At 46.6% G+C, this 15,096-nt stretch overlaps 1 protein-coding gene across 1 annotated transcript in view; it reads right to left on the reverse strand.

Annotated features, from left to right (window-relative positions):
• Window positions 1–2,276: 2,276 nt before the first annotated feature.
• LOC140417900 (uncharacterized) overlaps window positions 2,277–15,096 on the reverse strand; it is a 40,747-nt gene continuing 27,927 nt past the window's right edge. The window contains 2 exon segments of the mRNA XM_072501331.1: window positions 2,277–3,191; window positions 3,194–3,461. Of these exon segments, the coding sequence (XP_072357432.1) occupies window positions 2,880–3,191; window positions 3,194–3,461 (580 nt within the window). The 3' untranslated portion in view covers window positions 2,277–2,879.

A 15,096-nucleotide genomic window follows, 5' to 3' on the forward strand; every position in this document is an offset into this window, starting at 1 on the left:
CTTGATGCCAGTTCTTGAATTCAGAAATAAAAACCTTCTCGATCTCTTGCTGCAGCATCAGCACAAACCCTGGAAACCTGTTGAATCCACTTGGATTTGTCTGAGAGCCCAATGGATTAATGTGTTCAGGAGAACAACCAAAGATGTGAGAGCGGAAATAATCCCGAGTTGTTATTGTTCAGTGGTTACATTCCCATCTCTGAGTCAGGATGATGTGGGTTCAACTTCACCTCCAGAAACATGACCATAAAATCCAGCTGGTATTCCGATGCTGGACTGAGGGAATACAGCACTGTACCGAGGGAATACAGCACTGTACCGAGGGAATACAGCACTGTACTGAGGGAATACAGCACTGTACTGAGGGAATACAGCACTGTACTGAGGGAATACTGCACTGAGGAATACTGCACTGTACTGAGGGAATACAGCAATGTACTGAGGGAATACAGCATTGTACTGAGGGAATACTGCAATGTCTTTCAGAGGAAACCTTCCAATATAAACCCATCTGCTCTTGCAGCTGGATGTAAAAGTTCTGCTGATGATATTTCGAAGGAGGAAGTTCTCTCAGGTTGACTGCTCAATATAAAGCCCTCGGTGATGAGCACTGAGCAGATAATCTGGTCATAATCATAGTTCGGTTTTGAACTCACTTTCTTGCTTTACAGATGCTGCCTGACCTGCTGAGTATTTCCAGCATCTTAATTGTGTTTGTTGGAGCCTGTTGTGCACAATCTGGCTGATGCATTTCCTACAGGAAAATCCCAAAGCCTTTTATTCATATATATAAGGAGCAAGAGGGTAACTAGAGAAAGGATTGGCCCACTCAAAGGACAAAGGAGGAAAGTTATGTGTGGAGTCAGAGAAAATGGGTGAGATTCTTAACGAGTGCTTTGCATCGATATTCACCGAGGAGAGGGACATGGCGGATGTTGAGGTTAGGGATAGATGTTTGATTACTCTAGGTCAAGTCAGCATAAGGAGGATGTGTTGGGTATTCCAAAAGGCATTAAGATGGACAAGTCCACAGGTCCGGATGGGATATATGCCAGGTTACTGAGGGAAGTGAGAGAGGAAATAACTGGGGCCTTAACAGATATCTTTGCAGCATCCTTGAACACGGGTGAGGTACCGGAGGACTGGAGATTTGCTAATGTTGTCCCCTGGTTTAAGAAGGATAGCAGGGATAATCCAGGTAATTATAGACCGGTGAGCCTGACGTCAGTGGTAGGGAAGCTGTTGGAGAAGATACTGAGGGATAGGATCTATTCCCATTTGGAAGAAAATGGGCTTATCAGTGATAGGCAACATGGTTTTGTGCAGGGACGGTCATGTCTTACCAACTTAATAGAATTCTTTGAGGAAGTGACAAAGTTGATTGATGAAGGGCTGTAGATGTCATATACATGGACTTCAGTGAGGCATTTGATAAGGTTCCCCATGGTAGGCTGATGGAGAAAGTGAAGTCTCATGGGGTCCAGGGTGTACTAGCTAGATGGATAAAGAACTGGCTGGGCAACAGGAGACAGAGTAGTAGTGGGAGTTTCTCAAAATGGAGAACTGTGACCAGTGGTGTTCCACAGGGATCCGTGCTGGGACCACTGTTGTTTGTGATATACATAAATGATCTGGAGGAAGGTATAGGTGGTCTGATTAGCAAGTTTGCAGATGACACTAAGATTGATGGAGTAGCAGATAGTGAAGGGGACGGTCAGAGAATACAGCAGAATATAGATAGATTGGAGAGTTGGGCGGAGAAATGGCAGATGGTAGTTCAATCCGGGCAATTGCGAGGTGATGCATTTTGGAAGATCTATACGGTAAATGAAAAAGCCCTGGGGAAAATTGATGTACAGAGAGATCTGGCTGTTCAGGTCCATTGTACCTGGAAGGTAGCTGGGCAGGTCGATAGAGTGGTCAAGAAGGCATACGGCATGCTTTCCTTCATCGGAAGGGGTATTGTGTACAAGAGTCGGCAGGTCATGTTACAGTACAAGACTTTGGTTTGGGCACATTTGGAATACTGCGTACAGTTCTGATCGCCACATTACCAAAAGGATGTGGATGCTTTGGAGAAGGTGCAGAGGAGGTTCAGCAGGATGTTGCCTGGTATGGAGGGCGCTAGCTGTGAAGAGAGGTTGAGTAGATTAGGGTTATTTTCATGAGAAAGACGGAGGTTTCGGGGGGACCTCGTTGAGGTCTGCAAAATCATGAGCGGTATAGACAGGGTGGATAGCAAGAAGCTTTTTCCCCCCCCCCCAGAGTGGGGGACTCAATTACTAGGGGTCACGAGTTCAAGGTGAGAGGGGAAAAGTTTAAGGGAGATATGCATGGAAAGTTCTTTACGCAGAGGGTGGTAGAGGCTGGAACGCATTGCCGGCAGAGGTGGTAGAGGCGGGCACGATAGCGTCATTTAAGATGAATGGGCAGGGAGCAGAGGGATACGGATCCTTAGAAAATAGGCGACAGTTTTAGATAGAGGATCTAGATCGGCGCAGGTTTGGAGGGCCGAAGGGCCTGTTCCTGTGCTATAATTTTTCTTTGTTCTTACATTACTTCAGTGACTACACTTCAAAAGAACATCATTATCTGTAAAGCACTTTGGGACAGCCTGAAGTTGTGAAAGGCGCTATATAAATACAAATCTTCCATTAACAAAGGAGAAAAGACCCAACAATGGAATAGTGGGTAAGAGGACATTAATCAGTCTCCTCTTATCTGAGAGAAATCAAAGACTCCAACACTGTGTTTAATGCAATTCAGGTCCATTCTATTAATTCCATTAACTGGGCTGGAGTTTAACATCAATGGAAATAAATCTGAACTGTCAGAATGAACATGGTTCATTCCTGGGTGTAGGAATCCAATCCCTGTAATCACATGTGAACTCTCTGGTGTCTGAGACAACCGGATGTCCGAGTGAATCCTCTGCCACACACGGGGCAGGTGAACGGCTTCTCCCTGGAATGGACTCGCTGGTGAATCGTCAAATCTCTTCTGCTTTTAAAGCTCTTTTCACAGTCAGAACATTGAAATGGTCTCTCATCAGTGTGAACAAGTTTATGTGACCGAAGCTGCGATTTCAAAGCAAATCCCTTCCCACATTCAGCGCAGGTAAAGGGTTTCTCCCCAGTGTGAATTCGCTGGTGATCCCGAAGACTAATTGCACGACTGAAACTCTTCTCACACTCCAGTCAGCTGAATGCTTTCTCGTCAGTGTGAACACGCTGGTGTTCAAGAAGGGTCGCCAATTTAATAAATCCCTTCCCACACACGGCCTCTCACCAGTGTGGACACGCTTGTGTAGAATGAGGTGGGAAGAACAAGTGAATCTCTGCCCGCATTCAGAGCAGTGGAATGGTCTCTCCCCAGTGTGAACCCGTAGATGCTCAGTGAGGTTGGATAAAGACCGGAAGCTCTTCCCACAATGAGAGCAATCATAGGGTTTCTCTCCGGTGTGAATTCACTGATGTGTTGTTAGGCAGAATGACTGAGTGAATTCCTTTCCACAGGTGGAGCAGGTGAATAACTTCTCTCCAGTGTGACTGCGTTTATGAATTTCCAGCTGTGATGGGTATCTGAAACCCTTCCCACAGTCTACACATTTCCACTGTTTCACCATGGTGCCACTAGATTGAATAATCAGTTAAAGCCTTGTGGACACAGAGAATAATTGTACAGTGTCTCCTCACGGTGAATGATGTGATGTTTTTTTCAGGCTGTGTAATAGTTGAAGCTCTCTCCACTGACAGTTCACTGGAACTCTCTCACTCGGGTGTGTGTTGTGTGGGTCTCGGTGCTTTTCCAGTCACACTGATGTTTCAGATCCTTTCCCACATTCAAAGGCTGGTGATGTTCAACTCATGATGTATGTGTCAAATCCTCTCCTTCCAATCCCCTGTAAAAGGAGTTGACTGTGTCAGTATCACTGTCTGCCCAGGATAGAAATTCAGAACAAATAATTCTAATTTCCCCAAATATGTTGCCCAATCAAAGTAAAAGAAAGCAAAATCACAACAAAAACATGGAAAACTTTTTCACTAAACCAGAATGTTGTTTTCCGTGTCTCAGAAGCACTCTGCACCCTGAGGTACCGTCAGCTGTGGAAGGTATCAAGTGTACTGGTGGAAACCTCATGTTTCCATTCCAGGGCTACCTAAACATGGAAAAGACCACGGAAGAGAGGCCAGCAGTCAGAGGAAGCCCTACATTCTCCCCCATAGAGCTCACCCATCTGGATTTACAAATTGGTGTTTTCAACAGATCCAGGAGCAGACCCTCTGCTCCGACTAGCACAGACCCCTCTGTGCAGCAAAGCTAGGAATGTGGAGTTAACGTATCACAAAGCATTTAGGAGCAGCCTCTTCCGGTAATGATACAGGGGCTGTAACCTCCACATTAGCATCTCCACCGTGCAGGCCATTCGAGTCTGCCCCAACCCTCTGAAAGAGCTCCTTCTCTAACCCCACCCTATCTGCATAACCCCACCAAACCTGCACATCTTTGGACTGTGGGAAGAAACCCAAGCAGACACGGGAGAAAGTGAAAACTTCACAAAGACAGCCATCCAAGCTCGGATTCAAACATGGGTCCCTGTTGCTGTGAGGCAGCAGTGCTAACCACTGTGCTTACCGTGCTGCCAATTATAGATTTAAGCTCTTAAAAACCTGTCGCCTTTGGGACTCGCCCGGCCATTAGGACCCAGTTGGAAAAGAGACCCCTGAAAGTCCTGCCCATTCTCTCTTACGTCACCCTGACTCCAGCGCACGCGCTCTTATCCTCGCTGAACCAAGATGGCGGCCGTTCACCCGGACCTGATCCCAGGCACCGGACCCGAAGCCACAAACTCGGTACCGCAGAGTCTTATTTAGGCCTGCGGCATTCACTCGGGATTGAGAAACTCTCCCCGTCCAGAGCTGGCTCCATCGATCCCCCTGGGGTTCCATATCTTTACCAGTTTACTGCAGCCCATCTGCGCCACCGCGTCCCGGTTCCTTCCGACTTGGAACAATAGAATCACCCAGAATGCCTCGCGGCTGGCTGTCCCTGGAGCCTGCGCACTCAGCGCCTGGGCAATGAGCAAATTGGATAGAGAGGTTATTGGGCCGCGGACGTTTGTGGGGACTGTGGCTACCATTCATCAGCTGTTTTATTAGTGTTTTATTGGAGGCTGACCGCAGATCAGACCTGAACCTATAATATTGCTGTTTTATTTTAGGGCCCAATCAACTAAATAGAAGAACTGAAATTAATTTAGGGATAAATTAAAGGGGGCCGTTCCTACAAAGAACCAACGGAGCACAGCCCAAAAAGAACAAAGACGAACGGAAACTTAAAACATCAAATCAAAACGTGAAAACTGGGGTCGATAAAGCAGTCCAAGGCCTTTGGTGTCCACTGAGCACAGAAGGCCTCGTTTCTGTTCATTTCTCTCTAAAGATGCGGTCTAATCTGATTAGTATGTCCAACATTTGCTCTTTATATTTTGATATTCCAACATCTGCAGTGTTTCTGCTTTTTAAAATTTCATTCATTTGATGTTGGCGTCGTTGGCTAGGCCAGTATTTATTGCCCATCCATAATTGCCCTTGAGCAGGTGGTGGCGAGCTGCCCTGGTGAACTGCTGCAATCCATATGGTGTAGATACAGCCATAGTGCTATTAGGGAGAGAGTTCCAGGATTTTGACTCAGCGACAGTGAAGGAACAGTGATTATATTTCCAATTCAGGATGGTGAGTGGCTTGAAGGGGAATTTCCAGATGGGATTTCCGTGTGTCTGTTGCCGTTATCCTTTGTGGATGTGGGTTTGGAAAGTGCTGCATAAGAAGCCTTGGTGAATTTCTGCAATGCATCTTGTAGATGGTACACACTGCTGCCATTGTGCTGGAGGGAGTAGATGTTTGTGGATTAGTTGCCAAGCAAATGGACTGCTTTGTTCTGGAGTGTCAAGCTTCTTGAGTGTTGTTGGAGCTGTACTCACACAGGCAAGTGGAGAGTATTCCATTACACTCCTGACTCGTGTCTTGTAGATGTTGGACAGTTACTTGCCACATAATTCCTAGCTTCTAACCTGCTTTTGTAGCTATGCTATTTATATGACTAGTCCAATTCAGGTTCTGGTCAATGGCAGCCCCAAGATGTTGATCGTGTTTTATCTTGTTTTGTTGCTCCGAGAACCGAGTCTAAAAACACAGACCAATTAAAGGCTGTGTTTAAAGTCAGAAAATCTATTTCTGTTGAGACTTTTTACGTCTACAATATTTTAAATGTTTATTAGTGGGAAATGGGCATCACTAGCATAACCAGCAACTCACCAAGCCTCTTCTGAAAGCACCTTCCAAACCCCCTAACTTACAAGAATATGGACAGCAGGAGCATGGGAACATTACAACCTGCAATTACCCTTCCAAGCCACACACCATTCTGACTTGGAGGTATTTTGTGGTGCCTTCACTGTCTCTGGGCTAAAGTCCTAGAATTCCTTTCCTAGCAGCACTATAGGTACACCAACAATACTTAGATTGCAGTGATTTAATGAAGGAAGCTCACCCCAACTTTGGAAGGACAATTAGGGATGGACAATAAATGCTCACATCCCATGAAAGAATTGAAACAATCGACTGACAATCAGCAGTTTCCCTTGATGGTGATGTTTAGTCAATTGCTGCAATCTGAGTGGTGAAGGTGCTCTCACAATGGTATGAGCTAACAAGTTACAGGATTATCACCCGGCAACAATGAATTAATGCTGATGTAAGTCCAAGTCAGGTTGGTTTCTGTTTTCCTCTGGTTCTCCATCTCCCAGATTAAACTCTTGAGCTTTCATCAATCCTCTTGAGCTTTCATCAATCCTATCAGTCTGTTGAAGACTTTGGCTGGTTGGTGAAATTCACCTAATGTTGGTGTCAGTTGCCTTTCAGAGGATTTCCCAGTTTTCTGAAATTCTATTGTGGTTCTGGTGTTATCGTCATGATCAGAGTTTCAATTCCAGTGCTGATGATGGAGGACCTGTGCTGACAGAACTACAGAATCGTTACAGTTCAAGGGGAGCCCATTCGACTCATCGAGTCTGTGCTGACTCTCTGAAAGAACATTCTACCTAGCCCCACTCCCTTGCCTTATCCCCGTAACCTTGCATATTCTTTCTCTTCAGATAGAAATTCAATTCACTTTGAATACCTTGATCGAACTTGCCATGTTACAATCTTTTATTTATCTTCAAAATAAGAATCACAGGTCCGGTTAATTGGAGGTGTCCAAAAAATACAACTTTATTGCTAATTATTCACCTTCATTCTCTTACATAAAAATAAATCAAAACTCAGTTCAAATAATACAGCAAAACATAATAAAGAGAGTTTAACAAAAACATTCAAAAATCAATAGATGGTTCAGAATTTCTTAGAGCATACATTCAGAACAAAAACTTTAATCATGAATCCTTATTGTTAAAGAGATTCTTATCAATGGTCGAACCCCTTATTTACTCTCATTGGTTCTAATTCTCAGTTGAGTGAGGCTCTCTGATTTATTCAAACAACTGTCTGTCACAGGACATGATTTGTTATCCGGGCATTGGTCAGTACTTAAGATTCATTAATGTCTATCAACTTAATTAAATGTCTACATGTGCCCATCACGTGTACCAATTCTACAAAGATCAGGGGCGTCATTCTCCGACCCCCACCGGGTCGGAGAATGGCCGTTTGCCACCGTGAATCCCGCCCCCGCCGAAGTCTCCGGTACCGGAGATTGGGCGGGGGCGGGAATCGGGCCGCGCCGGTTGGCGGGACCCCCCGCTCAATTCTCCGGCCTGGATGGGTCGAAGTCCCGCCCAGAAATTGCCTGTCCCGCCAGCGTAAATTAAACCTGATATTTACCGGCGGGACCAGGCGGCATGGGCGGGTTCCGGGGTCCTGGGGGGGGCGCAGGGCGATCTGACCCCGGGGGGTGCCCCCACGGTGGCCTGGCCCGCGATCGGGGCCCACCGATCCGCGGGCGGGCCTGTGCCGTGGGGGCACTCTTTCCCTTCCGCCACGGCCTCCACCATGGCGGAGGCGGAAGTGACTCTCCCCACTGCGCATGCGCGGGAAACTGTCAGCGTCCACTGACGCTCCCGCGCATGCGCCGGGAAACTGTCAGCGGCCGCTGACGCTCCCGCGCATGCGCCGCATTTCCGCGCCAGCTGGCGGGGCAACAAATGCCATTTCCGCCAGCTGGCGGGGCGGAAATCCCTCCGGCGTCGGCCTAGCCCCTCAATGTTGGGGCTCGGCCCCCCAAAGATGCGGAGCATTCCGCACCTTTGGGGCGGCGCGATGCCCGTCTGATTGGCGCCGATTTGGGCGCCAGTCGGCGGACATCGCGCCGTTGGAGAATTTCGCCCAAGGTGTTCTGCATTAACCTTGCTTGTTTCTAAGACTTGTACATTCTTATCCTGTTGCTAAGACTACGATACTTTCTTATTACTAAATGTATTGTGGAACAATGGTCTCTACATTACGAAGGCTTTTATGCACCTTTTCTTGAAAGAATGTGAGCTTTGTACAGCATTTCTCATATTTTTATCTGAAACCATGTTTCAGGGCGGCATGGTAGCACAGTGGTTAGCACTGTTGCTTCACTGCGGCAGTAACCAGGTTCAATTTCCGGCTTGGGTCACTGCCTGCACAGAGTCTACACGTTCTCCCAGTGTCTGTATGGGTTTCCTCCCACAAGTCCCAAAAGGCGTGCTGTTAGGTGAATTGGACATTCTGAATTCTCCCTCAGTGTACCAGAACAGGCACCGGAGTGTGGCGACTCGGGATTTAGCTTTTTGGATATTCCATTTTCTGTCTAAGTACTGAATTAAAAAATTATACTGCATCAATTCTTAAAGGTACCAACTAAATAAGTCAGTGAATCAATAAATCTGTAATCTATCATTTCCCCCCTTTTGATTACTCAAAATAAAAATCGAATAGATCAATTACAATAGTGCAAAGAAACAAATGCCATAAAAATGAACACATTTGCAGTATTTGATGAGAAATTAATAGTAAGCACCCTTCATATCTGACTCAGCGCTTTTTGATGTTTTTGACATTTTTTTACAGATACATTTGATTATCACAAATACAAGATATATCGCAAAAAAAACTACAAAGAACATAACCAGGCCTTGTACCACTGAAACTCCCAAGAATCCCAACCACTCCACATCCCAACTCGAAGAGTGCTGGACTCGGGTTTTTTGAGATTTTCAACCTCACTTTTAATGTGTTTTGCCAAATTAATGATGTCTTTGAAGCGATCTGGAATGTAAGTACAACATTCTGATCCGATCAGGGCACATGTCTACCTTTCTTGGCGAGAATATAATCCAGAGCTATTTGAATTTGCAAGGCCACAGTACGGATAGCTCGCATCTCAGAGGAAATCCTGAACAGGGCTGTTGAGGTGTCATTTGCTACCTTTTCTATGATGACTGCCAGTTTATTAACTTTTTGGCTGTCTTTGCAGCACCATTAAATAAAAAAACAAAGCGAAAAACTTGTCATGTGCAGTAATTGCACGTTTACTTCTTTGGACTGATAGTTTGCATCAGTAATTGTTCATCCTTGACATCTCACATCACTGTCTTAAGGTCATATGTTTTCTTCCTTGTCAATTTTGAGCGTGATGCTAAGACCGGGTCATGGGATGAGCTTTTGATCCAAAATTGACTATAAAATCATGTTGAGTTGCCATACATAGATTATGTGTTAACTAAACTAAAATAAATGTAATTTCAACTTGAGTGATGTATAATACGGTTCCAGTTGTCACAGGGTGAGATCTTACTATTCCACCCCTTATCTCATTATTGTTCTTGGTCACTTCTTTCTCTAAGCCGTTGAGTGGGGTAATCTGTGCAGGGAGAAAATTCACTTTGTTTTTCTTTTCTAATCTGATTTTTTTTCTTCTCATAACTTGTGTTAAATTCCATCTTATTCCATAATCTATTGTAACTTGAATGTGATCTCTGAATAATTGGATTGATACCCCTTTCTCTCTGACACTCCCCATTTGCAAATCTTCTCACTTCAATATCATTCAAAATAACATCATACATGGACTTAAAATATTCTCCAGCTCTCCAAATTGTCTGTATCCTCCTTATGGATATTCCTCATCGGGTTTACTTGCTACCAGCCCCTTACTTGTTCTTATCCAAATAATTAGCCCTGTCACTTCAATTGTGCTCATTTCGACAGGTAATGGTGTGTTTGATTCTATCCCAATTATTTTAAGTCAGTTTCTCTATGGAATGTGTGTCAGTGCCTTGATCATTTAATGATGGTGTTTCACTCTGTTGGCCCCATTGACCATTTCTGGCCATGCGGTTTGACAAGTAGTGTGCCTGCATGGGGCCTGCTCTTCAATGCATAATGACAAGCCTGCCAATTAGTTTCTTCACTCTTAACTCATCTGCACACGTACACAGTGCCCCCAATGTCATACCACACATTCTTGAACCTTTTGTGATCTTATCAAAAGATCTCAAAAGTTGTTGCTTATCTCTCCACGTATGATCCAGATGCCTTGGGTGTTGGCCAGAGTATCACATTTTTGTTCTCTTAAATAAAAGCATGGACAAGGACACAAGCATTACCAAGAGAAATGTTATCAATGTATTAGCCTCCTCTGAACTTTCCCCTTCATATTAAGGCCAAATTGAAATATTCCATTGAATTGCACCCAATATTCCAAATCCCATTTCCTGTTTTGATTTCCTTTCTCATTCGTCTACCCTCAATTACTTAATCCTATCCCAACCATGAGCCCTGGAGTTATCTAGCAGTCCAATGATATATCTTCATGTTTAAAACAGAAATCAACATTTCCATTTGGTTCCAGGCAGTAACATTGTGATTGTTTGTTCTTTGTCTTAAATTACCCATTTGTTTTACGGTAACTTGCTCAAATACATTGTCTTTTCACATCACAGAAGTGTTTCAAATTCGAACAACAGTATTGTTGGCTTTCAGATTTTTATTAATGTCCAGTTCATCCCTTCTTTGTCTGAAGTTGTAGAATCTCTTCTTCAAAATAGGCTTTGTCCTTATGTCCATGGACACCAGCTAAACTGGATGTTTTTTTTACATTATCGTTGTTCTTGTTAGCCATCAAATAGATTTCACTTTTAATTTCATTCCGCCTTGATCACCTATCGCCCATCCTGTTCTTGGCTCTTCATTCACTCTGCCGTATCCCGTCGTCACATTGGCCTCCTCTAATCGTTCTTCCCCAACCCTACTCACTCCCTCAAGTCCAATCGGCCTAAATGTTCATATATCCCACTTGGTTGGTCCTCTTGGCCTGAACTACTGTAAGCCGCCCATTTGAGTATAATAGACACTCCCCTGGAGCCCTTCTAGCATCTGAGATCATTTTCTTTTTTTTTTAAATAAATATATTTTATTGAAATTTTTCAAACAAATTTTCCATTTTTACAGCCTTAACAAAGGAATATACATTAAACATTATTTAAATAATATATTGAACTAACAACCAACGAGAAACGAAAAAAACTATATCTAAAACTGGCAAAAACAAAAAGACAAAATAATACCCCCCCCCGGGTTGCTGCTGCTGTCCTTTCTGTCTTTTCATTATCGTTCCGCGAGATAGTCAAGGAACGGTTGCCACCGCCTGGTGAACCCCTGAGCCGATCCTCTTAACGCAAATTTTATTCGTTCCAATCTTATGAACCCTGCCATGTCATTTATCCAGGCCTCCACGCCCGGGGATTTCGCTTCATAGATCATCATAGAATTTACAGTGCAGAAGGAGGCCATTCGGCCCATCGAGTCTGCACCGGCTCTTGGAAAGAGCACCCTACCCAAGGTCAACACCTCCACCCTATCCCCATAACCCAGTAACCCCACCCAACACTAAGGGCAATTTTGGACACTAAGGGCAATTTATCACAGCCAATCCACCTAACCTGCACATCTTTGGACTGTGGGAGGAAACCGGAGCACCCGGAGGAAACCCACGCACACACGGGGAGGATGTGCAGACTCCTCACAGACAGTGACCCAAGCCAGAATCGAACCTGGGACCCTGGAGCTGTGAAGCAATTGTGCTATCCACAATGCTACCGTGCTGCCCACAAGTGCTTCCTTCCACATAAGTAGAATCCTTCGCCGGGCTACTAGGGACGCAAAGGCCAAGATGTCAACCTCTTTCGCCTCCTGCACTCCCAGTTCTTCTGCAACCCCAAATATAGCTAACCCCCAGCCTGGTTTGACCCGAACCCCCGCCACCTTTGAAATCACTCTTGCCACACCCTCCCAGAACTCGTGCAGTGCCGGACACGACCAGAACATGTGAATGTGGTTTACCGAGCTTCCCGAGCATCTCCGGCACCTGTCCTCCACCCTGAAAAACCTGCTCAGTCTTGCTCCCGTCACATGCGCTCTATGTAGAACCTTAAATTGAATCAGGCTAAGCCTGGCACACGAGGACGAGGAATTTACCCTACTTAGGGCATCTGCCTACAGCCCTTCCTCTATTTCTTCCCCCAGCTCCTCTTCCGATTTTCCCTTCAGCTCCTCTACCATCGCCTCCCCCTCGTCCCTCATCTCCCTGTATATTTCGGACACTTTGCCTTCTCCAACCCATGCCCCCGAAATCACTCTATCTTGGATCCCTTGCGTCGGGAGCTGCGGAAATTCCCTCACCGGTTGCCTCGTAAATGCCCTGACTTGCATGTATCGGAAGGCATTCCCTGGTGGCAACTTATATTTTTCTTCTAGCGCTCCCAGCCTTGCAAACGTCCCGTCTATAAACAGGTCCTTCAGCTTCCTAATTCCTGCTCGCTGCCAACACTGAAATCCCCCATCTATCCTCCCTGGGACGAACCTGTGGTTATTCCTTATCGGGGACCACACCGAGGCACCCGTCACTCCCCTGTGTCGCCTCCACTGCCCCCAGATCTTCAAGGTCGCCACCACCACTGGGTTTGTGGTGTACCTTTTCGGGGAGAACGGCAGCGGCGCCGTCACCAGCGCTTTTAGGCTCGTTCCCTTACAGGACGCCATCTCTAGCTTTTTCCACGCCGCACCCTCTTCCTCCCTCGTCCACTTACAGACCATCGACACATTGGCGGCCCAATAGTAGTCGCTCAGACTCGGCAGTGCCAGTCCCCCTCTGTCCCTACTGCGCTGCAGTAACCCCCTCTTTACCCTCGGGGTCTTTCCCGCCCACTCCTGTCTATTTTTTTGAAAAAGGCCTTTGTGATCAGGATGGGGAGGCACTGAAACACAAAAAGAAACCTCGGGAGGACCACCATTTTAACCGCCTGCACTCTGCCCGCCAATGACAGCGGCACCATATCCCACCTCTTAAATTCCTCCTCCATCTGTTCTACCAGTCGCGTCAGGTTAAGTCTATGCAGGGTTCCCCAGTTCCTGGCCACCTGAATCCCCAGGTATCGAAAATTCCTTACCACTCTCCTCAGCGGCAGAGCATCTATCCCCCTGCCCTGTTCCCCGGGGTGCATCACAAAAAGCTCACTCTTTTCAATATTTAATTTGTATCCCGAGAACTCTCCAAACTCCCTAAGTATCTGCATTACCTCTGGCATCCCCTCTACCGGGTCCGCCACATACAGCAGTAGATCATCTGCGTATAGCGACACTCTGTGTTCCTCTCCCCCTCTAAGCACCCCCCTCCACTTCTAAGAGTCCCTCAACGCTATGGCCAATGGTTCAATTGCCAACGCGAACAGTAACGGGTACAGGGGGCACCCTTGCCTTGTACCCCTATGTAGTCGAAAGTATCCCGATCTTTGCCTGTTTGTAACGACGCTTGCCATCGGGGCCCCATACAAGAGCCTGACCCATCTAATAAACCCCTCCCCGAACCCAAATCTCTTCAGCACCTCCCAGATAGGCCCACGCCACCCTATCGAATGCCTTCTCTGCATCCATCGCCACCACTATCTCTGCCTCCCCCTCCGGTGGGGGCGTCATCATCACCGCCAGCAACCTTTGTACATTGGCATTCAATTGTCTCCCCTTTACAAACCCTGTCTGATCGTCATGCACCACCCCTGGGACACAATCCTCTATCCTTGTTGCCATCACTTTGGCCAGCAGTTTGGCATCTACGTTTAGGAGTGAGATGGGCCTGTATGACCCGCACTGCAGCGGGTCTTTATCTCGTTTCAGGATTAGCGATATCGTCGCCTCCGACATTGTCGGGGGTAATATCCCCCTTTCCTTAGCCTCATTAAAGGTTCTCGCCAAAAGCGGGGCCAGCAGGTCCATATACTTCCTATAAAATTCCACCGGAAACCCATCTGGTCCCGGGGCCTTCCCTGCCTGCATGTTCCCTAGTCCTTTAATCACCTCATCCACCTCCTGCCCCTCCACCCTCGGGAACTTTAGCTGATCCAGAAAGTGTAGCATTCCTTCTTTGCCCCCCGGGGGTTGGGACTTGTACAGCCTCTCATAAAAGGTCTTGAACACCTCGTTCACTTTCCCTGCTCCATATTTCCCGTTTCGTCCCTAACTCCCCCGATCTCTCTCGCCGCCCCCCTCTTCCGAAGTTGTTGGGCCAGAAGCCGGCTCGCCTTTCCCCCATATTCATATTATATCCCCTGTGCCTTCCTCCACTGTGCCTCTTCCTTTCCCGTGGTCAGCAGATCAAACTCCGTCTGTAGTCTTCGTCTTTCCCTGTATAGCCCTTCGTCTGGGGCCTCCGCATATTTCTTATCCACCCTCAAAATTTCCCCCACTAATCTCTCTCTTTCTTTACCCTCTTGTTTCCCCTTGTGGGCTCTGATGGAGATCAGCTCTCCTCTAACCACCGCCTTCAGCGCTTCCCATACTACCCCCACCTGAACCTCCCCATCGTCATTGACCTCCAGGTATCGTTCGATACATCCCCTCACCCTTCCGCATACCCCCTCGTCCGCCAGTAGTCCCATGTCTAATCGCCAGAGTGGGCGCTGCTCCCTTTCCTCTCCTAGTTCCAGATCCACCCAGTGCGGGGCGTGATCTGAAACGGCTATGGCCGAGTACTCCGTTCCTGCCACCTTCGGGATCAGCGCCCTTCCCAAAATGA

This window comes from Scyliorhinus torazame, chromosome 5 (genome assembly GCF_047496885.1).
Source record: "Scyliorhinus torazame isolate Kashiwa2021f chromosome 5, sScyTor2.1, whole genome shotgun sequence".
Classification (NCBI taxonomy): domain Eukaryota; kingdom Metazoa; phylum Chordata; class Chondrichthyes; order Carcharhiniformes; family Scyliorhinidae; genus Scyliorhinus; species Scyliorhinus torazame.